Below are 25,165 nucleotides of genomic sequence, written 5' to 3'. Positions count from 1 at the left end.
GGAAAGACTGCCCTCCTGGGTAGGTCTGGTGTTGTGGGCAGCACATGCCAGGACATAGGCCCCTGGACAGCAGGCCCTGGCCATGTCTAAATGGCCCCCAGTGCTTCTCACATTGTTTTTTATTACATTCTCTTACTAATAACAAACACCACCATCCTCATACATTTTTGTGGCACCCTGTTCTTATAAGCGTGGCCACTGGGTGGAGGATCATAGATACTAGTCATAGGACTCCAGCCTCCTCCCACCAACTCCCCACTTACTGCTGCTCCTGTGAGGTAAGACAGGGAGATGCCGAAAAGCCGGCCCCACGCGGCCCCAATGAGTAGAGATGGGATGAAGACACCAGCAGACACAGTGAGCCCATAGGTCCAACAGGCCAGGAAGAAGTAGACCAGGGTGAATAGGCCCAGGGTCATGGGATTGTAGGAACCTAGGGGAAAGTAAAGCTACTGGTCTGCCTGCTAGACTCATGCCCATGCAGAGCTGTCCTATCTGGCCCAGAAGGTCACAGCCTGGGAGCCAGGTCAGCTGAGCCCTGATTGCATAGTAGCTCCATAGCCTCAGCCTCCTCAGCGAAAGGAAGGGGAAGCTGTGGAGAGGGCAGCCTCATGTGGCAGTGCTGGTGTCGAGTGGTCTAGGCCCAATGCCACTGACACTGGGACTCACTAGAAGGTCCCCAAGTCAGTTCATCTCAACTGTCAACTTGACTGGATTATGACTCCTGGAGAGGTGACTGAATCATGGGGTCCTCAGTGGACTAATCCACTGATATTCACACCCAACTGTGCTATAAGGAGACGGGGGCCAGCTGGAGGAGGCGGGTCACTGGGGTGTGCCTTTGGAGGGCATCTCTCTGACACTTCCTCTCTCCTCTGCTTCCCACCACCATGGATTGAGCAGCTTTGCTCCCCCAGGCCCTTCTGCCATGATATTCCACCTCAACTCTGACTCTCAGAAATGGGGAACATGCTAACCATGAGCTGAAACCTTTGGAACCATGAGCCAAATGAACCCTTTTCTCCTTTAAATTGTGTAAGGAATTTCATTCCAACAGTGGAAAAGCTGATCAATACAGGCACTACTACCTTAGAGCCTTGCCTGATGTACCACCTGGGAATTGGGGTGCACACTCTTGAAGGCAGTAGCCAGGCTCTTGGCTCTGCAGGACTTGATAGCCTAATCTCAGGTCAACCAACTGAATGGGGACAGGCCTTCCCTCAAGCTGGAGCTTCCTAGGTTGGTTCCTATGGTGCAAGGTGGTTAGCAGCCCATGAAAATGCCCTCTTGCGGCAGTGGGCAGCTAAGACTTGTTCTGCTGGGTTGAGGTTCCACAACATGAAAAGGACACATCTGGATAAGGTGCAGGGCCAAGGAGACCCATTCTGGGCCACCATGGGATCTCCAGCCAAGTTCCAAGGCCTGGGGGTTTGTTCTTCCCAGATGAGCTATTGAGACACTGGATTGTGGACAAAAAGCCAGGGAAATGAGGCCATGTGGACAGTGGAAGTCATGGTGGCCCGAGTGTGGAGGCTGGGACAGGCATTGGTTTGTGTCCTGAGAGCACCATGGCACAGGCAGATCTCAGGATCAGGAAGGACACAGTTCACACATGGAAGGCCACCCACTCATTGCATGCTAAGTGACTACAGCCGGGAGACATGTCTTGAGGTAGGAGCTGCATGCACATGCAGGCTACCTGAGGCCTGCCAGGCATAGGTCACTTCAAACAGGATCTGGGCCATCTCACCTCACCCTTAAAAGGGTTTCTGTTAAATCTTATAACCCAATGCCCCTCACACACACAGAGTTAAGAAAGCAGCCTCATGACAGGAAATAAAAACAAGGTGGGTTGGATGGCCAGTACTCTGGGAGGTCAAGGCAGGAGGATCACAAGTTTGAGTCCAGCCTGGGCAACTTATAGAGACCCTATCTCAAAATAAAATGTAGAGAGTACAAGATGGGGTATAGTAGTGTATTCCTATAATCCAAGAGGAAGAGGGATCATTGTGAGCTCAAGGCCAGTCTAGGCTACACACTGAAGTTAAGGCCAACTAGAACTACATAGTGACACCCTGTCAGAAGAAAACAAGAAGAAAAAGAAAAAGGAGGAGGAGGAGAGAGGGAGGGAAGAAAGAAAAAAGAGGAAAAAAAAAGAAAAAGTCCCCAGGTGGGCCAGATGGACAGCAGCTCCAGAGCCAATCTTACTACGTGGCATATTTAGGCACACACACTGTTTTCGTATCAGAAGTGTAGCTGGAAAAAGCTCTGGCACTGAGTCACCAGGCTGGGTTTTCTGACAGTGCAACCTCCACTGAGAGATGAGATGGAGACAGCCCCAGGAAGGAAGGAGGCAGTGGTGGTGTGGGGAACTTGGCCAGCTCTGTTCTAGGGACACGGTCTCCATTTGTACACAGGACCACAGCATTCCTACAGTGCCCCTCAGCTAACACTAGGGCTTCCAGCCTCTGTGTTGTAACATACAACTTGGTGCTAGGGATATCACTTCAGCCTAGGGGAGCAATCTCTGGACTAAGAACCTGCCCCAGCATCACCACATGGCCCAGCAGTGCTGCCTGGTACACACCTGGCGGGTCATGGAAGAGGCTCACCACACTCTTCTCTGGGGTGTTGAAAAAGGCTGCAGCCATAGAGTTGTACTCGCCATCTGCACAGAAGAGCTGCAAGGTCGGGAGAGAGGAAACATTGGAGGGAAGATGGCCCATGGGTTATGGACAGCGACCTAGTGTTGCCATCAGGGAGAGCTACCTCGTATCATCTGGGCCAGGAGGGTATATGCCAGGACTTGGGGGAGGGAAGGGACCCAAAATCTAGGTCCAGGTCCAGACAGGGCTGCAGAGGTATGTCCATCCCTTCTGGGAGCTGGCCAACAGGATGCTTAGATGGACAACCCACCTGTTCCTGCTGTCTGGAAGAAACAGCTATTCCATGAGCAAACCCCTAGTACCAATATCAGATACATTGCCCTGGGAGCCAGCAGGCCCAGCCCTCCCAGACATAATCAGTGTTGGGGCCTTAGCAGGGCTGGACTACAGTAAAGCTGGCCTCATCAACTACGGTACCAGCCAATCCCAGGTGCTGATGAGCGCGTCCCTACCAGCCGTTGCTCCCTACTTTGTACTCCTAGTCCTCGCCACTACACATTGTTTCTCGTCTCCACCGAGGCCTGCTCTGGAAACCTCGTCACTGGAATTATGGACCATGCAATGCTTTGTGACTAGCTTTTCTCACTGAGTATCATGCTTCTGAGTATTCCGCTCATGATATGGTAAGGTCACTGCTTCCATCCTTACTATATCGGAATGCTATCCTCTATACAAGTGGACCCAAGGGCAGTTCCCAGTTTGGATGACTATGAATGAGCTGCAACAAATACGAAGTAAGGTTTTGTGTTGGCCCAAGTCTGCATTTCCCAGGTCCATACCCATGAGCAACCTTCTAGGAATATAGCAATTCCTGCCCTCCTGAGCCCCAAGCCTACCTGAAGCGGGTAGGACATGGAGTTCCCCTGCAGGGGCTGGCAGTCTCGGGAGGAGTAAATCAGCACAAAGGCAACAGTGGCTGTGACGGCGGCCACCAGTATGGCTTCGATCACCTGCAGGCAGGGTCGGTGGATGTACCTAGGGCCAAAGCCAGGACAGACCTTGCCAGAGGGATGAAAGGGCAGACCCCTATGGCAACCTGAATCACAGGATACTTGGTGGAATGATAGCACATGTTTAATGATCAACCCGCCCAGACTGCAGGACACACTGGGGTTATCTTCCCTGGGTAGAAAAGATTTCTGAGCAGCAACCATCTCCCTGGTTATTCTGCTATGGGACAAGATTTCTGCTGCATCCTACCCACCCTGCAGTTGCCCACACAATAGTGCAAGATCAAGAAATTCTTCTGCAACCCAGGATCCTCTCCGAGCTCCAGAATAGCTTGGATGGTGGGTGTAACAAAGGGACAGCCCTGTAAAGGTAGACAATGATGCTGCCTGGCAACCCCCAGTGGAGGCTGGGTGTTACCAATGCCAGACCCACCCTTCCCTTTGCTCTCCTGCTCAGGGCACTGTCCTTCAGGTGTGGAGTCCTCACACTCTCTCCGAAGGGTTCTCCAGTCTAGGGATTGCCTGTTCCCCTCCCCAGGGGTCACAGGTCCTGCCTCGTCTGCTCTGAGCAGCTCAGTCAGGTACGAACCATGAGAGAAGGACCAGTCAACACAAAGCCTCCTGTTCTGGCCACAGTGTGGAGCCCACAGCACAGTATCCATTTCAGAGGCCTTGTGTGGTCATATTTGTCAACATGGAACAGTGAACAGAAGCCCTTCCTCACCTGATTCGAAACATCGTCAGCCAGTAATTCAAGGCGTTAAACACAGCTCCAAGAATGCCACCTATGACCACAAAGCAAACTCATCAGTTACACGGGGTAGGTGAAAGCTCCAACTCTACAAGCTCTCCAGAAGCAGGAAGTCCCACAGAGGGCCCTGATGAAACACTTCTGCCTCTCTCACTCTGGTGCTACAGCCTTCCTTTTAGGGAAAAGAGTTTTTACAGAGTAACGCAAGTTGTGTGTTCCTAACCAGAAAATCCAAAACCTGAACCTCTGAGCACTAACATAACCCACAAGTGGAGATCATACACCTGATCTCATGTGAAAGGTCACAGTCAAAATGCAAGTACACTAAAAACATCATACAAAGTTATGGCTAGCTGTGGTGGCACATGGCCGTAATTCTCTCACTCTAGGAGGCTGAAGCAGGAGGATCACAAGTTTGAACATAGTCTGGGTAATTTAACAAGAAGTTGCCTCTGCTGGTGATGGTGCACATCTGTAATCCCAGCACTGAGGAGGCTGAGGCATGAGAATCACAGCCAGTTCAAGGTCAGCCTGAGCTACATAGTGAGTTCAAAGCCAGCCTGAAATACATAGCAAGATCCTACCTCAAAAAAACAAAAACAAAAACAAACAAGCTGGGTGTGGTGGCACACATCTGTAATCCCAGCACTTGGGAGGCTGAGGCAGGAGGACTACTTTGAGTTTGAGGCCAGTGTGAGCTACAAAAGCAAGTTCAAAACCAGCCTGTACTATATTGCAAGACCCTGTCTCAAAAAAAAAAATCAAACCAAAACAAAAAGTAACTAAATAAAAAACCAGCCAAGCATAGTGGGGTATGCCTATAATCCCAGTACTCCGGAGGCTGAGGAAGGAAGATTACTGCTGAGTTCAAGGACAGCCTAGGCTCCATAGTAGATTCAAGGCCAGCCTGAACTGCATAGCAAGACCTTGTCTCAAAACAAAACAAAACCCAAATAACAACAAAAGGAAAACAAAAAGACCCTACCTTAAAAAATAACCTTCAGGTTAGGTGTAAGTGATACAAATTTTGTGGTTAGACTACATCCTTTCACCAAAATATTTAACTATGTACATGCAATTATTTTAAAATACAGAAAAATCTAAAACACTGAACCACTTCTAACCCTGAGCATTTCAGGTGAGGGACCCTTACCTCGTAGAAGCTGTGCCCTGCTCTACCTCCCAGGAGCCCACCTGTGTGCACCCAGGGCTCTGCCAGTGGAAAAGTGATGACATAGCACAAAGCCTGTGGCAGTGAAGAACCCTAAGGGGTAGTGCTCATGTCCTCCCCAACCCAGGTTTGCATTCCGGTCCATCCTGCAGGAAAGGCCCTTACCCACCACGCCCATGGCGATGAAGACGGGAATCTCATGGATGGTGTAGGCCATTTTCTGTGTAGAGGGGAAAAAGTGAAGGCTGTGAGGAACCTTGTCCATGGCTCCCCATGATCTGACTTGTCCATGAGGAGCCCTCTAGCACTTTCACCCAGGGCTGTAGAGGTCCTGTGGGTAGGAGAAATGGGCATCTTGAGCAGCCCTCAGCCCACTCTCAGCATGGTTGGTTTCAGGCACAGCTCACACAGCCCAGCTGGCACTAAGCATGTGGCCAGCTGTGGGTTACCCTGGCCCTAAGAGGCGGTCCCTATGTATTCCTTGAATGCTCCAGGGCCCGGGAGCTTATAAGCAAGAGCTAGATTCCATAGCCAAGAGCTAGAATTTCCCCAAGACCAAGTTAAAATCTGACTTAAGTAAAAAAGGATTCAGTCCAGGCACCAGAAGGGGCAAGGTGGGATGGGACGGCTGGTTACCTCAGAGTCAAATCTTCCGAAGTTGATGAGGCCTGGACTGGACAAGTCCCACACATTTCCATGATAAATGCTCAGAACAAAATTCAGAGTGAAAGTAGAAATCATGGAAGCAAAGAACTGTGGCACAGAGAGAGAGAGAGAGGTCAGTACCTCACAGAGAAGCTATATGTGAGGCCACTCAGCATCCTGGGAGCTATAGTGAAGCCTGCCCACCTCACCGCCAGAAGCCAGGCCTGGGCTCCTGTCACTGAGGAGCCTAAGTCTGGACACCACCCAACACAGGAGGGGGCTGGAGCCAAGCAGACTGGGCCCCCTGCATGGTTGGGCAAAGGTGGGGTCATGGCCCTATGGACAAATGCTAGAGACAAGACAATGAAGGATACAAAGGGAAGTTGTGGGTCTGGGGTCCCCCAAAGACACTCAAAGCTGACAAGGACACCCAGGACTGAGTGGCGAGCTACGAGGGACATGGCTCTACAAAATGAACAGGTGGGCTGAGTTTCAAGTGTCTTCTCTGACCAAGAGATGGCCGTCACTCCTGTCTGACTTGGGGGCTGGGGACATAGCCCTGGTTGGGGGCTGTTAGCAGGCACTTACAATCCTCCATGTCAGGAACTGGTTCCAGAAGGAGGCACCTTCCTCCAGGCTGAAAAGCACTCCACCTGGAAGGTATCAGGAGGCCTGGAGTGCCAACCCAGCCACAGGGCATGTGCATACATTGCTCCCTCCCACCCTAGACCCCAGAGACCAAGACCATGGCCCAGGAAGCCACTGGGGTGGGACCTGGCCACAGGGGAGAGGCTTGTTATGAGTTTGAGGGCCAGGCCTGGGCATGCTGACCAATCCTACTGGCCCATACCCTGACAGGTACTTAATCTGTAAGCACAAAGCCTGCCTGGCATGAAGCTCCCAAAGGGAAAGCCCAGCCCAGGCGAGTTGGCCCCTCCTCACCCACGGGGGCTCCAAATGCAGCGGACACTCCAGCTGCAGCTCCTGCTGAGACAAAGTCTCGCTTCTCTGTGTCTCTGCGGAAGTACTCAAAGATCTGAAATAGGAAGAGAGAGATTCTCTGGAGGTACTCTTCACAGGGTGAAAGGTCAAGGAGAAGCCAGCAAAAGGACAGGAGGGCTAGGGATGTGCTCGCTTCAGCAGCAAATATATTAAAATAGGAGGCTTAGAAAGGGGTCTTCTCCATGATCAATGGCTATAGATGTGTGGAACTTGCCCAGAAGATGCTACAGGTGGCTATAGCAGGTCACAGGCTGAGAATATTTGTGTTTCCACAGCCAAGAAAATAATCAGAAGATTTTCATTTGCCAGAGCAGCTCAGGTCACAGAGACCTGAAGAAAACCAAGTAACTGAAAAATCTACACTTTTTTTTTTTGAGATAGGATCTTACTATGTAGTCCAGACTGGTCTTGAATTCACTACATAGCCCAGGCTGGCTTTGAACTCATGGGAGTCCTCCCGCCTCAGCCTCCCAAGGGCTGGGATTACAGGCGTGCCCACCACAGCTGGCTTTCTACACTTGCTTTTGATTTTGGAAAAGTACTCTCTACTGTAGAAATGTTGATCACCTCCAGATTCAAAAAGAAATTGATCAAAATGCTGGTGACTTTGTGGGGAAACAAAACTGTCTCAAATGTATCCAGAAAATCAGAGTCAGTGTCCACCTATGGTTCCAACCTTCTTCAGGTGACTGTCCTCTGAGAAACTGGTCACAGCCACGGACCCTTTGACAGAAATGCATTATGACACCAGAATCAAGGGACAGGCTATGGAGAGGGCATGTGGTGGTGAAGCAAAGGATCCATGCCCATGGGTCAGTGGGCAGGCCAGGTTGCCACTGGGTAGGGGATAGCCTCACCCTGGCCCAGCCTGTTAAGTGTAGAGTGAGACCCACAGGTCCTGGCAAGCGTTGTGCATGGGACAGGAACCCAGCTCCAGGGGATGCTCATGCCCACAAATAACAAGTCCACCTCCACCTGGGGAAGTCCCACCTTGAAATCTCGCTTCAGTGACGTCGATCTTCCCTGGGAGATCCCAGCAGCAATCACCGATCCGGAGTGGATCATTGGCCCTTCCTGAAAGCACAGAGTGACCAGCACTCAGAGACCAGGGATGGGGACTCGGGCTGGGACAGTGTCACAGGGACTCTGTTACCTTTCCAACTGCCAGTCCTCCTACCACCGACAGAATCACACCAGATACTTTGATCACTAGTGTCTGGAACACAAGGGAAAAGGTGAGTGAAGACCAGATGTTCTCCATGCATTCAAGTGACAGAATCATATGCAGTGACATGACACATGGACACATGAAACATAAAGCTTGAAGGCCAGTGCCAGGGCAGCATCCTTGGCAGAGACTTCCAGCTGGATCTCTCCCATACCCTAACGTTAGGACACCAGCCACAGCGCCCCCCACCACACACTCAGGGCATATCCTTGGTAGGCCCTGGACATTCCTCTGTCCAGTATAGGTCTTACCTTCCCCATGCAAAGATGAGCTGCACCCTGTCCCACAGCCTGTATCTCTGCCTTTTTCCCCTGACTGGTGCATGACACCCACACCCTCAGCAAAAGGAGTAGAGTGCTGCCACCTGGAGCCCTGACCTACACATCCCACTAGTACCCTGCCCTGCTACATCCTCTCTGTGTGAGCCTATCTGAGCCACGTGTGTTCAGCATCAGCACCCCTCCATCAGGTCAGTAACCAAAAAGGTGAGGGCCGAGGCAGGGCAATTTCCCTCACCTGCTGGGGGCTCATAGCACTTGTAGGTGGAAGGCTGACTCGGCCACTGGGTCCGGCAAGGGTGAAACCCATGCAACTCACACATCCCCTACTTGCTCTCCTATTGAGTGCACAGACCCTTAACAGTCGAGGGTGGCAATGAGGAAGAGCTTCATGCTCAATTAAGACACTGAGGGAAGCCTCCCAAACCCAGCCAGCCAAGCAGTCAGCAAAAAGTGTTTAGCAAAACCTTCCAGAATGTGCTAGCCTGCCTACATGGTGTGTAGCTCACAGGTCAGATGTTATTCCCAGCAGCACTAGGTCAACTCTGTTCAAAAGTAGAGCGAAAGCACAGGCTCTGCTGCATGTAGTGGTACACACTTATAATCTCAGCACTCTGGGAAGCTAAGGGAGTAGAATTGAAAGTTTGAGCCCAACTCAACTTAGTCAGACTCTATCTCAAAATAATAAAGAGCTAGAGGGCCGGGGATATAGCTCAGTGGCACAAGCGCCTGCCGGGCAAGCACAAGGTCCTGAGTTTGATTCCCAGTCCAAAAAAAAAAGAGCTAGAAATATAACCCAGTGCAAAGGCCCTGGGTTCAATCCCCTGTACTGACTCCAACCCCACCACCAAAAAAAGCAAGCACAGGGTTCCCCAGTTACCCAGTGTATGACCAACTGTCCCTCCTTGGCGACAGAGCACTGGGCCCAGAAGTTCCCAGGGCACAAAGCAGAGCACCAAGCCTGCCAGTGTTCAGGAGGCTTAGGCCTACCAAACCTCCTGCAACAGAGATAGGAAGCAGCTTCTGCCACTCTGGTTCAGGCAGAAATGGCTGTGAGCAGAGTATGTCACAATTACCCATTCCCCATGAAATTAGGGTGCCACCAATGACATTAAGTATAATGAGTATTTTTGAAAATAGGGGAAAGCAGGACCTGGTGGCACATGCCTATAACTGAGTGAGATTTTGTTTCAAAACAAAAAAGGACTAGGGAGCTAGTTCAATGCAAAGGCCCTGCGCTTAAGGGAAAAAAGGAAAAAAACAGTTCATTCCTGTATAAATTTGCCAGCCATCTGTGCACATCACTGTCAGCATACAAGGGACCAAGGACAAAGGTGGAAGAGCCAGTAGGCAAAGGATCTGTCCAGAAACAGCAGACACTCAGCAGAGCACCTCATGTCCTACCTGGGGTTGCTTTATACCTTACCTTGAGCCGCACCACATGCGGGATCTTCACCCCGTTGAGAAAGCACTTGATCTGGGGGATCCCACTGCCGGCAGCAACTGGCTAGAAGAATGGAGAGCCACTGAGCAGGCAGAAACCCCGCCCTCCTGGCCTCAGAAAGACCTTGAAAGTCTGGCCTGCAGATGAGGACTTGGTGTCTGGGAGATATTCTCATGTCCCCCACCCCAGATATAGAACCTCTGAGAGTTAACCATGTACGATGTGGTCAAGGCTACAAGTAAAGACATCTGTCTCCCAGGCAACTAGCAGGACATTAAGGATGGACCTACCACTCATGATAGACCAGCAAAAAGAACTAGAACTTCCTGTGCATGGGGGCCCTGCTCTGTACCCAACAGAAGGTTCTAGATGCTGCCTCTTCTCTATTCCATCTCTTTTTTTGGTACCAGGAATTGAACTCAGGACCTTGCACTTGCCAGGCAGGCACTGTGCTGCTCAGCTGTATCTCCAGCCCCTTTATTCTATTTTTCCACGACAAAGACAAGGAGCAAAGAGAGGCCTATGGGAGGGGAGATTCCTGGGAAAAGCCACAGGACGCAAAGTGCCCTACAGGGTCCATCCCCTCAGGTGGGGGTGCAGGGTCCCAGTGGGGAAGGGGTGATCCTTCTGCTTAAGTGAGTCAGCCCCACTCTTGGAGCCCAGCAGGTAGGGTCAATGCCTACAGTACCTCCTGCCACATGTGAGCATACAGAGGCACAGTGTGCCTGTGTGGCACGGCGGGGAGGGGGTACGGGCACAGGACTGTGTGGCTGGGTGGGAGTGGCACCACCGGGGGTCTACAGGGAGGAGGCCCTGGTATATTTCCAGCTTTTATTGAATAGTTTCTTGTCTGTGCCACACAATTCAACACAAACCTAGAATGTAATTCTAAGCCACCATCCCAGGACACTTAGGAGGAATGAGCTGGAGGGGTCCCCATCTATTTGCTGGGCCTAAAATATTGCGGCCTCTGCCATGGCGCTGTACCTCTATAAAGGCCACAATCACGGAACCGAGGAGCACGAAGGCAGAGTTTAGTGTGGCCCACAAGAGGAGGGAGAAGGACAGTCCACCCTTCTCGGTAAACTTGTCGATATCTGCAGGCTTGTCAAGGACAGGCAGTGGCATCACCCCAGGCCCAGGCCCACACTAGCCTACCCCCTCCGCCAGTTGCCCAACACAGCACAGCACTACCCAGTAGCCCAGAGACATCTCAACCACTTACGGCAGAGATACAGCCCTCCACTGGGTTATTGTTGTGCTAGGTTTGAGGAGGAGGACATGTTCCAGCAGAGCAAGGCCTGCCCGCAAGGGCAGACACTTGAGCTCTCCTGCACGGCCCCATTTCCCACCCACCAGGCTGGGCAGCTATAAAGGACACTGTCCTTGATGAGCCTGTACTTTAGGCCGGCCAAGTTCTCCACCACGATGTCGATGAAGCAGGCCACAAGACCTGTGAGGATTCCGATGAGGGCACATATGACCCAGCGTTTAATCTCCACTGTTCGGAAAGCCTATGGGAAGAGGTATAGTTAGCAATGCCCTGCTGTAGGCTGCCCTGGGACCAGCAGAAGCAGCTCCTTGGATTTCCAATGTTGCCACCACATACAGCACTCTCTAATGGGGACCTGAGTCCTGCCAATTGCGGCCAATGGCCAACAGCTCAGCTCCCAACCAATGTCTCAAGGACCATGGAGCACCTTGAGGAGGTGGGTGACCTTCCCAACAAATTCACAATCAGTTGCTGATATTTTGGGTACTGTGTCTGATATCTGCAAGAATAGTCTCTAATCACAAAACCCATAATTATGATAGACTCTCCCAATGTTTCCAGTATCTAGAGCTAATTGTTACATGCTTAGAGCCCCAGAGACAACCTGAGGAACCAAGAGCACCTCTAGTAGCCAGAGGTTTGGGGACAGGTGGGGAGGGAGATGGAGACAGCAGGACAGAAGCTCAGACCCGCCTTACTCACTGTGTGGTTGATCCGCCTTTCTTCCTCTAAGAACAGCTGGTTCTCGCTGTTGTCATAGTCCAAGCTCTGTGGACCAGGAATGCAGGGACAACAATTACTGGCTGAGGACAGGAGGTGGGTAGGCTGGAAAAGGCAGGGCCTAGATCTAGAGGCAGAAAAATGGGGGCCTACCTCATACTTGAGGGACAGGAGCTTCTCGTTGTGAGGAATCTCCTTGGGGAAGGGGTGGGAAGGGTCCATTTCCTGTGGAAGGAAAAGGCAAAGTCCCACACTTTACACATGAGGTGAGAGGAAGGACCACTTTCCAACTCATCCTGCCTGCCAGCACTATCCTGATACCAAAGGTGGACCAGGATGTCATGAAAAACCTGTAGAACAATGCCTCCCATGAATATAGACATAAAAATCCTCAACAAGAGGTGAACAGGGGGGATCCAGCAATACCAGAACCAAGGCAGACTCTAGCAGGAGTGCAAGGTTAGTTTACACTCCAAACTCAACTGATGTAACACACTGCAACAAGAGAACAAAGGATAAAAGGATCTTCCAGGCAGAAAGACATTGAAATGTGACAAAATCCAACATCTCTTTATGATAAAAACATTCAACACAATAAAACAGAAAAGAGTTTCCTCCCTGGGCACAGTGGCTGATGTCTGTAACCTCAGCTACTCAGGAGGCTGAAGTAAGAGGATGGCAAATTTGAGCCAAGCTTGGGCAACTTAGAAGGCCCTGTCTCAAAATAAAGAATAAAAAAAGGCTGGGGATGCAGCTCAGTGGTAGAGCACTTGCCTACCACGCCTGGCCCTGAGTTCCATCACTAGCACCATAACTGAATGAATGAATGAATGAATGAAAGAGCTTCCTCAATCTGATAGAAGTACCTATGAAAACTTAGGAAATACCATGCTCAACAGTGAGCAACTAGAAGCTTTCCCTCTAAGATTAGGACAAGGATGCTTACTTCAGCCACTTCTGCTCAACATTGTTCTAAAGGGTCCAGCCAGGGCAATGAGAAAGAAGTAGGAAAAGAAAGGCATTCAGTAAACATGTTTAGCCCCCTTTTCAAAGATAAGGTGGTTGGAGTGTATTTAGAGTTGTTTCTGAGACTCTCTATCTCTTCCACTGATCCTCAGGTCTGGTTTTTTTGTTGTTGTTTTTTTTGTTTTTGCCAGTACCATGCTGTTTTTATCACAGTAGCTTTGTAGTATAATTTCAAGTCAGGGATTGTGATGCCCCTTGCCTTGTATCTGTTGCTGAAAATTACTTTTGCTATTCTAGGTCTCTTCTGGTTGCAAATGAATTTTAGGAATGTTTTCTCTAGGTATGCTATTGGTGTTTGAGGTATGGTATTGGTATTTGTTGGGAAGAAAGATACCTCTTTAATAAATGGTGCTGAAAAAACTGACTTTCCACATGTCAAAGACTAAAACTACACTTCTATCTATCACCATGCACTAAACTAAAATCAAAGTGGATCCAAGATCTAAATATTAAAACACACCTAAAACTGTTGGAAGACAGTATAGGCAGAACCCTTGAAGACAGCCTATTAAAAAAGCTTTTGCACAGCAAAAGAAATCACCAACAGAGTGAAAAGATAACCCACAGAGTGGGAAAAAACTTTTGCCAGTTGTCTCTCAGACAAATGACTAATACCTAGAACATATAAAGAACTGAAAAAAATCAGATCCCTCCATAAATTTAAAGAACCAATCCAAAAACGGGCATCTGAGATGAACACACACTTCTCAGATGAAGAAATACAAATGGCAAATAAATATACAAAAAAATGTTCAACATCATTGGTCACTTGAGAGATGGAAACTAAAACAACACTGAGATTCCACCTCACTCCAGAAAGAATGGCTATTATCAAGAAATCAACCAATAACAAATGCTGGTGGAGCTGTGGGGAAAAAGGAACCCTTCTCTAGTGTTGGTGTGTAGACAGCTGCAACCACTGTGGGAATCAGTGTGGAGATGCCTCAAAAACTAGAACTAGAGGTCTCATTTGACCCAGCTATTCCTCTTCTGGGTAACTTCCCAGAAGAATTAAAAACATCATACCACAGAGACCTATGTGCACCCATGTTTATAGCAGCCGTTTGTAATACCTAAATTTTGAAAACAACACAAATGCCCATCAACCAAGGAACAGAGAAAAAAAGGTGTGGGTTTTTTTGGTGCCAGGAATTGAACTCAGGACCCTGCGTTTGCCAGGTAGGCACTTGTGCCACTGAGCTATACCCTCAGCCCCTTAGATCTGCTTTTTTTATACAATGGAGTACTACTCAGCCATAAAGAAGGATAAACTTGAGACATTTATAGGTAAATAGATGCACCTTCAGACCATACACTGAAGTGAAATAAATTGGACACATGTATAAATATTGCATTATCTCCCTGTTGTGAGAAAGTGAAGAGTAAATAAGGACCAAAATTACAATAGATATTGTGAAACAGGAAAAAAAAGAGGAACCAGGCATGGTGATGCATGCCTGTAATCCCAGCACTCAGGAGGCTGAGGTAGGAGGATTGTTCTGAGTTCAAGGCCAGCCTGGGCTACAAAGTGAATTCAAGACCAGCCTGAACTGCGTAGCGAGACCCTGTCCCAAAAAGAACAACAACAACAAAAAGTTAAGATTCTCTATCTAAATGTAAACTCCGTCTAAATTTGGCTTTTTTTTGAAGAAACTAACAAGCTGATCTTAGAATTTATGGAAATAGCTAAACAGTCTTGAAAAAGAACAACAAAGTTAGAAGACTCGTATTTCCCAGTTTCAAAATTCACTACATAGCTACTGTACCCAAGAAAGTAAGGTGCTGGCATGCAGAGGAATTTTTAGATGAATGGAACAACTGCATCCAGAAATAAGTCCCAAACAATTATGGGTAATTGATTTTTTGTGGGGGTGGCTACTGGGAATTGAACTCCGGCCCTCATGCTTGCCAGGCAGGTGCTGCGCTACTGAGCTATATCCCTGGTTCCAAGGATAATTGATTTTTGACAATGGTATAAAGACAATTCAATAAGGAAACAGTCTTTCCAACAAATGGTGTTGGTAGAATGACATCTAACATGGAAGAGAATGAAGTTGGACCTTACCTGACACTATATGAAAAAATTAATATGAAATGGATCAAAGATCTAAAACTACTAAACTCTAAACTCTTAAAAAAAAATAGGTAAATCATGATGAGCTTGGATTAGGCAGTAGCTTCTTAATTATGATACCAAAAGCATAAGCAACAACAACAACAAAAGGAAAATAGGACTTTATCAAAATTTAAAATGTTAGCTGGGTGTCGTGGTGCACACCTGTAATTCCAGCAGTTGGAAGGCTGAGACAGGAAGATCATGAATTTGATGCCAGCTTGGGCTACACAGTGAGTTTAAATCTAGCCTGAACTACCTAGCAAGACCCTATTTTAAAAAACAAAACAAAAGTTGTACACCAAAAAAGCAAAAAGAAAATTCATTGAGTGGAGAGTTTTTGCAAATCATGTATCTGACAAAGTACTTGTGTAAAGAATATATAAAGCGCTCCTGCAACTCACATTAAAAAACAACCTGGTGGTACATGTGGTATATGTCTGTAATCCCAGCACTCCAGGAGTGCTGAGGCAAGAGGATCACAATATCCAGCCCAGTCTTAGCAACTCCAAGACTTAGTGAGATCCTGCCTCAAAATATAAAAATAAAAACAGGTTAGGGATGTAGCCCAGTGGTAGCACACTTGCCTAGTATGTGTGAGGCTCTAGGTTCAATCCCTAGCACTGCAAAAGAAAAGGGGGAGGGGGAGGAGAATACAAGGACTTAAATAGGCAGTTCTCCAAAGACAACGTACCAATGGCCAATAGCACAGGACACTTAGTACTCAAAGCAGACCCCACTAGGGAGGAAATGCTGTTTGGGGAAAGGGCTCAGAAAACACTCCCATGGCAACTGCTAGACAGAAGGCCCACTCAGCACAAGAGCTAAAGAAGTTATCTTCTGGGATGAATCTATCCTGGGGCTAGAAGACATAGCTACCCTCCATACTCTCTGAGGACTCCTCACTGCTGAAATCCCACCCTCCTCTGCCCCTACACTCTTCCCCAGGCCCCTCATATTGCACTTACTCCTGCCTGGGGCCATTGTGCCGCATGGTTCTCTTCCCAACAAAGCTTTTGTTCATCTCTGCTCATCTGACTACAGCTCATCCACCTGACCTCATGGGCCATGTCCCCTTGCAGCAGGTTCCCTGTGTCTCCAGGCTCTGGGGCCTGCTGTCTACTGGCCACACCACCTGGACCACCTTCACAGCACCTCTTATCCCCACTGTTCTCTGGCTGGGCGTTCACCATCTGCCCTCTGTGAGGACATGACTCTGTGGGAGCAGGGACAGGAGCAGGGAATACACTGCCACTCACCTTGTTTAGGAGCTCCTCATCCACCTCCACACCACTCATCTGACCGACTTGGAAAGATGCAGAATGCGGCAACTAAAAGCAGAAGAGAGGTCATGATGGCACACAGACATAGGAATGGGGTGTGCTGTCCATTCTCGTTCCCCCAACACCCTGTGCTGGCCTCCCTGAATGCCAGAACCCAGACCTGACCCTGGGCCACCACAGCTTTCATTGATCAGTCCCATGTGGATAAAAGGCCCAGGCTTTTCTCATCCCAGCTCTCTATTCTCCTGTTCAAACACCACATGCAGGACAAAGGTCTGGAGAATGCCCAAACAAGCCAGGGTTGCCTGCCACCAAGTTTGGCCTGTCCTTGTCCATCACTAGTTCTCTATAAGCCAGTGTCCAGGGTGGTCCTCCTGCGCCTCTCCTGGCTTCAAGTGTGCAGATGCATCCTTCCCAACAAGACAGTCAGCCCCAGGGTACAAAGCAGCTAGCACCCTTTGTTGTCCCTGACTTTGTGAACTCCTGCTCCACTCAAGAGTCCCTCCTGGTTGGACGCACACCTGACTCACAGCACAATGGGATGGGGACTTCTGTGCATAATGTTCTCGATCCAAAGAGATCATCTTATTAATTCTACTCAACTATAGCTACTACCTGAGTCTTTACAAAAATGGTGGCTGGGACAGGGCAGAGAAGGGCCAGCTTCTCAGCTGAGGAAGAAACACACTGAAGGCAACCTGTGGTCTGTTAGAAAGCAAGTAGTCCCCATGAGGGAAACAAAGCACCTGGAAATGGAGGATATGCGCAGCAGTTGGCGGATCATCCCCACAGCTATCTCGCCCACCCCATCTTGGCCACTGACTAATCTCTGATGCCCTTACAGCACCCAGGACTAGCCCTCCCTCACAAAGGTTCATCCAGAGGCCTCATGCTTCTTGGTGACACAAAACCCAGAAGACACCAGGGTCCAACAGGCTGTGATGGGGACAGGAAAAAGACCAAGGTCTGCCGGTAGCCCAGCGCTCAATTCATTTTCAACCCTCCTTGATTCTAGGTGTGATCTCAGCACAACCAACAGGTAAGGAAACCAGGGCAGAAGGAGGCAAGAGAGGAGACTTCTGGACCTGAGCGCTCTTCAAGCCCCAGGGGAAGGAGGGGTGTTTCCAGCCTTCTATAGAGAGCTTGCCCCTTAAACTATATTGGCAACAGAGCCAATGTAAACCATTTCACAGGAAGGAGGGTCACCTGGCCAGCCACACCCCACCTTTCCCATACCTTCATCCTCTCTACTTCCTGCCATAGAGCCACTCCAAGACTTCTGGACGGCCCAGGCTGTGCCCTACCAGTCTGTCTTCTGCTTCATCTCCAGGATCCATTGGCCCACTTACATCAGGCAGCGAAAGCACATATGCCAGGAGGAAGAGTCCTCTTCCACCTGGACCTGTTACCCTGACCTGGTCCTGTTCAGTGACAGGTTTGCTGCCCTTCCAGGGACAGTTTGCACTGTGGGTCACTAGGGCCAAGACAAGAACAGAGTACTCTTGGCTACACTTGAACTTCTGACAAAAAATTTTTTTCACTGTAAGCATAAATTCCAAATATTGCACGGAACACACATTTAAAAGTACTTCTTAAAAAAAAAGTACTTGTTTTCCTGCAACACAAACCTAACAGGCATCCTGTATCCTATCTGTAGCCACATACAAGGTGGAAGACCACACAAATTACTGATACCCACAACACTGCAGGGGTCTGTGAGCCACAGACGCCACACACAGGAGAGTATGAGTATACTGTACATCTCCCTTGTGCAAAGCTTAGAGTAAAACTAACCCATTCACTATGAGCGATTTATGGGGGGGCATGGGGTACAAGGGGCCTTGGGGACACTGGCCAATTCTGTTGGGAGTGCACTGGCCTCTTATGGCTTCCCTAACCAATTATCCCAAGTCCTAAATAACACCATCAGGCAAAAGCTGACAGGTGTGCAACAGCTTGACAACCCAAGAGGCCAGCCCCACCCCAGCTGCTGCCACTTTCTCAGCAGAGAGGGGAGTGTAGGTATTTCCCTCCTTAGTAAGGAATGGGCTGCTGTGGACTTAGGAATGGGCTTGACTATAAAAAGATGGGACCTGGGTGGTCTCCAGGCGGACAGACCTGTTAAGGAGGACTAACAGATCTGCACATGGCTGGCAAGCTCCTGACTTAACACTGAGCTACAATTACACAAGGGGCAATGGCCAGAGGAAACTGGGTGTGGGGTAAACAGGGCTGCTGTGTACTAGTTTTGCAACTTCCTACAATCCATAATTATTTGAAACTTACATCAAACAAAAACTTCTGCACATCAAAAGAAACATCAATTTTCAAAACAGGAGAAGATACCTGCAAATCACATTATCTGATGAGGAACTAACTGGCAGAATATATAAAGAATTCCTATCACTCAACCAAAAACCAAACCTCCTGATTTAAACAAGAACAAAGAACTGGAACAGGTTTGTATCAAAAATCGATATACAAATGGCCAACAGACACACGAAGAGACCCTCAAGACCACCTCACATGCATTGGAACGGGTATTACAAGAAAAAAAAAATAAGCGTGGGCAAGGAAGGGGAGAAGCTGGAACAATGAATACTGCTGGTGGGAATGTAAAATGGTACAGCCCCTATGGAAAACAGTCTGGCGGCTCCTCTAAAACACTGAACACAGAACTGCCATATGATCCAATAATAATAACAAAAAAAGAGATCCAGCAGTTCCACACCTGGTACATATCCAAAAGAAACAAAAACAAAATCTCAAAGGGATGTTCATACCCATGGTCACAGCAGCATTATTTATAATGTCTAAAATGTTGAAGAAAGCAGGGCATCCAACCATGGATGGATAAACAAAATGTGTTTTATTCACACAACAGATTTTATTCATATTTTATTTATGAAGCACCAACACTTGCTACAAGGACAGACATTGTAGACATTTCGCTGAATGAAATAAACCTATCATAGAAAGACAAATAACTTCACGATGGTTTCTCCTATTTGAGAAACTAAAACACATACATGTAAATAAAGAGCAAAACAGAAGGGGCTGGGGATTTAGCTCGGCACAGCGCCTGCCTGGCAAGTGCAAGGTCGTGAGTTCGATTCCTGGTACCGGAAAAAAAACAAAAAAAAAAGCAAAACAGAAAATAGATAAATAGGAAGTAGGGAGATCTTTTTCAAATGCATGGGGGAACAAGGGATACAGGGGAAAGAAAATGAGGGAAGGGAAAAGGGATGGGGTAAAAAAGAATTGAGGAAAAAAATAAGAAAAACAAAGCTTTTACAAATGAGAAAGGAACCAAGAGTTGAAAGGAGAAGGGAGTGAGGGAAGGAATAGAGGATTTTAAAAAATTAAAATGTATTATGCACATGTACCAATTCCCCACAATAAATATAATCATCATGTACTACAAACATGTACTAATAAAAAAGTTAACTTACATCAGACAGGTAGTATAGTACTATAAAAACAGAGAGTAGAGTGGTGGCTGCCTGGGGCTGGGGGACAGGGATATGGAGAGTTACTTAGTAGGTACAGAGTTTCAGTTTTATAAGATGAAAAAGTTCTGAAGATTGCACAATAATAATAGTAATTTTATATATATATATATTCATACTGGGAATTGAACCAAGGGTCTTATCACTGAGCTTATCTCCAGCCCCCTGCTCCTTTCTATTTTGAGAGAAGGTCCAGGTTGGGCTTGAATTTATGATACTCCTGCCTCAGCCTCCCAAGTATCTGGGATTAAAAGCATGTACCACCACACCCAGCTCAAAAAGAATGTATTTCGCACTACTGAACTGTGCACACAAAAATGGTTAAGATGCTAACATGTTATGCTTTACCAAACATTTTTTTTTTTTTATTGATGCAGTACTGAAGACAGAACCCAGGGGTGTTCTACCACTGAGCTACATCTGCAGCCCTTTTTATCTTTTGAGACAGGGTCTCGCTAAATTGCCCAGGTGAGAGTGAAATTCCTAATCTCCTACCTCAGCCTCCCTCACTCCTGGGATTATAGGCATGCACCTCCACTCCTGGCTCTTTCAATTTTTAAAATGCTTTTTGAAAACTGTAAAGATTATGTGCTGTTCTACACTCTACTCTGCACTCCAACATTCCAACATTCACAACATCCGCATATAGGAGGCTCTATATTAAGCACTGAGGATGAACAGGCTACCCCACTGGGGGTAATGGTCAAAGGAAACAAGGTCACATACAAAAGGTAGCCATAAACTCTGACAAAGGCGATGGAGAACAAGAGGGAGAGGCTGCAGCATTTGGGTCAAGAAGGGGTAAGATCCTTTAATGAGCAGAGTAGCTGAGAGCAAGGAGGGGTAGGTGGCAGTGGAGCAGTCGGCAGTGGAGCAGTCCTGGGTATGCAACAGACAGCCCATGCCACTTCATTCTGTGTACTACGGCCCCTGCCAAGGAAGCCTCTCAGAATTGTCTGACCAGGTCCAAGCCCAGCTATTTCCCTCAGCCCTCTGCATCCTGTTGGACAGAAGGCCACAGCTGCATCCTTGGCTGGCCCCATCTCACTCATGTTTGAGGGGAAGAGATGCTAAGGGAGGTGGCTGGGACTAGAAGGGTACTTCCTGGAAGAAAATAGAGTTCAAGGACCTCTGGAGATGAATAGAGGACCCTCCCATGCAGCTTCACTGCACCCCCAGATATGAAGCACCCAACAGCACCCTCAAGCTGGGTTGGTGACTCCAGGTTACCAGGGAAAAACACAGTCAGACACTAACCTGAGGGACTTTCTCTGCTGGAAGCATATGATAGTGCTTCCCAAAATGAGTGCAACCATGTCCTGCACTTATGAATATTGCAAATATACTCTGCCTCCTACCCCACCCAGCCATTTGTTCCTGGAGCTAACAGATATCTCTTGGCAAATTCTTGCAAGGTTCCACACTGCCTGTACACATGACTATGACTTGCTAGCTGACCTCACCTTCTGTCTCACTGTTACCCCATGCTTGGCCCAGGGGCCTTAGAACAGGAATGGGATCCATAGGGGGCTCTAAAGAGCCTGAGATATGAACAGGTTACTGCGCAACCTGGTACTACCATGCAGTGCTCAGCCAGCTTTGTCCCTGATGAAGTGGCATCAATGCCACTGTCCAAACCAAGAAATTCTGTGACAATCCCAAAGGGTCAGGAGAGAGCCAGGACAAGCTCTCACATTCAGTTCACCAGAATGCTCCCACAGGGATTGTGGCCAAGTTGGTGTTTTAGTTCAAACGGGCTCGGGCTCTGTCTACTGCAGCACGAGGGAGCCCTGAGCTTGAGCTGGCTCACCACCAGAGCAGATCCTCCCCGTCAAAACCCAGAACCAAGAAATTTAGTCAACTTCTAAAGGAGTCATGCATAAATATAAAGGCAAAGACATCGACAGGCATGGTGGCACTCAACTGTAATCTCAGCATTGGGGGTGGCAGAGGGTGGGACTGAGGCAGGAGGATAACCATGAGTTCAAAGCCAGCCTGGGCTACACAGTAAGTTCAAGGCCAGCACGAACTGCACAGTGACACAGGTTTAAGATCCCATAGTGTTCAACTTCCCAGCTTCTACTGGGCTAGTCCAGAACTGAGTCAAATTCTAAGCCAGCTCATGTGTTTACACACTCCAGACTGTATTCCAAACTACTGCAGAAACCTAAACACACACATACATTCCCAGTGCCCTCTGCCATTATTCCAACTGCCTGAGGATCTGGCACTCCTCAAACTGCCTAACAGGCTGGGCATGGTGGCACATGCCTGTAATCAAAGCATTTGGGAAGCTGAGGCAGGAGGATCACCGCAAATTCGAGGCCAGCTTAGGCTACATAGTGAGTTCAAATTGAGCCTGAACTAAGAGCGAGACTCTGTCTCTAAAAACAAAAACCCCTGCATAACAAGATGACTTCTCCTGCTCTTGCGGCCCCTCACACAGTCCTCAAAGGCTGCCTGTCTTGTGTCTAGAAGAAGGCTGCTATGTGCACCTCAGAGCCCTGGGAAAACTATAGGGAGCTGGCCACAGGGCAGGTATACAATCAATTATTTTTTCAGAGCCACTAATCAATTGTTATTAACTGCAAATAAGCAAAAAAGGCTGTAATGACATTTAAAGGAATAAATCAACACATTCTTAAAAAAAAAAAAAAAAAAAGCCAACTCCTGTATCTATTTGCAAAGAAAAGCCGGAAACCCCATGCTCATTTCCTCCTGACATAAACTCACTCTCTGTCAAGATTTGCAATCTCTTTGCTGGCCCTTAAAAGCACTTTTCTTCTGTCTTATGAACTTCAGATTTCTTTGAAAACAGAAAAAAAAAAAAAAAAGAAAACCCAACCCAGAAGTATTCCAAGGAGAAAAGATCTAACCACACAGCCCCACCACTCTAGATTACCCACTTCCGATCACTTCTGCAGATCATGGGATGTAACCAGATGTCACTTCACAGGGAGCTGAGCTGCTTGCTACCAGCAAAAAGCAGACATTGTCAAATGCATCTTTAAGGGAACAGAAAAATCTTAAATTATAAAGTTCTACAGACATAGTCTGATGGAAATGGGTACCGGGGCTTGAACCCAGGGCCTATGCACTGAGCAACATCCCAATCCCAGGGACTTACTAAATTGCTAAACTGCCCAGGTTGGCCTGGAACGTTCTCTTTTTCTTTTTGGTACCGGGAATCAAACTCACCACCTCATACTTGCCAGGCATGAACTGTGCCGCTGAGCTAAATCCCCACAGGCTGGAACTTTCAATCCCCTTGCTTCAACCTCCTGGAGTGCTTGTATTACAGGCATGACCACCACACCCAGCTAGTGAACAGCCTAATTTTTGTATCCTTCCTAACCTTTAAATACTGTACAAAGTGTTCAATACACAAACCTAAGACAGAAAAAGTTAAAGGATAGTTACAAGGTAAATCAAGACCAGTCAACCTGAATAATTCACTGACTCAAAATTAAAGAGTATGCAATACAGCTAGCGAGACATAGAGGAAAAATAAATGAAACTGTAAATTTTTCTCCGAATCTTAATGTATTTAATGACCCAACCTGCATATTGTCAGCTGAGCACATTCCAGCCTATCTGACTTAGTGCTTACAGTGTTGCACATTTCAAATTCAATTATGTGCTAAAAGAAACGGAGTACCGACACTTGGCACTGCTACCATCGCTCTCAGGGTCAGACTGATCCCCAATGAGGAAGGTGGTGCGCGGACGTCCTCAGTGACCTCACTGAAACAGCAACTGAAAGAGTAACTCTGCCAACAACTTTAAAATATTCCGGGATTGAAAACACAAAAACAGTTGCTGGTGCGTTTATTACAATTTAAAAACAGAGAAGGATATCAGCCTTTAGTTTGAAGTCATTCCTGAGAAAACCGCAAGGTAATAAACTGGGGTCGCGGCTATCCAGGGCAGGGCGCGGCGCACCCGCTCCTTGACCCTGGGGGCCACCCAGCCGCGGCGGCCCAACAGCAGACTGCCCTCCCGAAGCCCGGGTTCTCAGCGGGTGTCTGGAAGCCGCCCGCGCCAGGGCCCCTCGGCAGCCTCACCTGGCGCGCGGCGGGCCCGGCCCCGTTCAGCAGAGGCGTCCCGTCTCCCGGCCGAGCCGTCCTCCGAAGAAGCGGCGCCGCCTCCTCGTCGTCGCGGTCGCGCCCGGACCACGACACTTTCTTGGAGACGTTAGCCATGGCCCGCAGCGGCCGCCTTCCCGGGAACCCACCACCGCCCCCAAAAGCGTTCTCGTGACCCGCGCCGGCGATCACATGACGTGACGCCGGCGGCACATGACTCGAGGCGCCGCTCACGTGACCCGAGACCGCAGCTGCCGAGAGAGGTGCGCGGGGCCTCTTGGGAGTTGTGGTTCTGGTGGCAGAACCCGGGCAAGTGGGACAGGCGCGACCCTCGGGGTCCTTGTCCCTACTGGGTTGCAGAGTCGAGCTCGGCCTCTGGCTCGCCTAAGGTCGAGCAGAAGCTAACCCGACAGTGATGGTTGGCAGGACTGCGTACACCCCAGGCTCTGAAGAGGACTTCTCGCGGTGAAGGAAAAGGAAACTTGCTGTAAGAAATATGGTGAACTTCACCTGAGCCACGGGACAAGCTGGCATCTTATCGTTCCTGGTGCGTGGGCCAAGAAGGACCCAATATCACTCTGCCATCCTACAGATATTCTTACCTGAGTCCCACCCTAAGGGAAAAGTCAGATTAATGGAAGTCCAAGTGGCCCTCTTTCCCTAGGCTAGTGTGCTCAAGGACAAAGAAAGGCCCAGTTAAAGGAGAAAGACACTAGCCTATAACCCAGACGCTCACGGAGGTTTAGGTAGGAGGATCCCAAGTTCAAACTCAGCCTGGGCAATTTAATGAAACCCTGTCTCAAAAAATATTTTGAAAAGGCTGAGAATAAACCAGGCATGGTGGCACACCTTGTAATCCCGGCAGTGAGGAGGCTGAAGCAGGAGGATTGCTTTGAGTTTGAGGGCAACTTGGGGCTACATAGTGAGTTCAAAGACAGCCTGAACTACAGTGAGACCCCGGCTCTAAAAAGTGAGGATGTAACACAGTGCAAAGGTCCTGGGTTTACTCTCCAGAACCATA

At 48.5% G+C, this 25,165-nt stretch overlaps 1 protein-coding gene across 1 annotated transcript in view; it reads right to left on the bottom strand.

The window, feature by feature from the left end:
* The window catches only part of Clcn7 (chloride channel, voltage-sensitive 7), a 29,267-nt gene extending 4,919 nt beyond the window's left edge, over positions 1 to 24,348 (bottom strand). The window contains exons 1-17 of the mRNA XM_005391549.2: positions 24,124 to 24,348; positions 16,527 to 16,598; positions 12,282 to 12,353; positions 12,111 to 12,176; positions 11,517 to 11,649; positions 11,123 to 11,232; positions 10,118 to 10,198; positions 8,339 to 8,401; positions 8,176 to 8,259; positions 7,126 to 7,219; positions 6,772 to 6,836; positions 6,175 to 6,291; positions 5,704 to 5,758; positions 4,341 to 4,401; positions 3,503 to 3,641; positions 2,588 to 2,681; positions 264 to 433 (exon numbers count right to left, since the gene is read on the bottom strand). Coding sequence (XP_005391606.1) covers positions 264 to 433; positions 2,588 to 2,681; positions 3,503 to 3,641; positions 4,341 to 4,401; positions 5,704 to 5,758; positions 6,175 to 6,291; positions 6,772 to 6,836; positions 7,126 to 7,219; positions 8,176 to 8,259; positions 8,339 to 8,401; positions 10,118 to 10,198; positions 11,123 to 11,232; positions 11,517 to 11,649; positions 12,111 to 12,176; positions 12,282 to 12,353; positions 16,527 to 16,598; positions 24,124 to 24,261 — 1,614 coding nt within the window. The 5' untranslated portion in view covers positions 24,262 to 24,348. The remainder of the gene's footprint in view (positions 1 to 263; positions 434 to 2,587; positions 2,682 to 3,502; positions 3,642 to 4,340; positions 4,402 to 5,703; positions 5,759 to 6,174; positions 6,292 to 6,771; positions 6,837 to 7,125; positions 7,220 to 8,175; positions 8,260 to 8,338; positions 8,402 to 10,117; positions 10,199 to 11,122; positions 11,233 to 11,516; positions 11,650 to 12,110; positions 12,177 to 12,281; positions 12,354 to 16,526; positions 16,599 to 24,123) is intronic.
* Positions 24,349 to 25,165: the final 817 nt, after the last annotated feature.

This window comes from Chinchilla lanigera, unplaced genomic scaffold (genome assembly GCF_000276665.1).
Source record: "Chinchilla lanigera isolate Chin_1 unplaced genomic scaffold, ChiLan1.0 scaffold00041, whole genome shotgun sequence".
NCBI lineage: Eukaryota > Metazoa > Chordata > Mammalia > Rodentia > Chinchillidae > Chinchilla > Chinchilla lanigera.
Note: the sequence above shows the minus strand (reverse complement) of the source record. Positions and strands in the feature narration are given on the sequence as shown.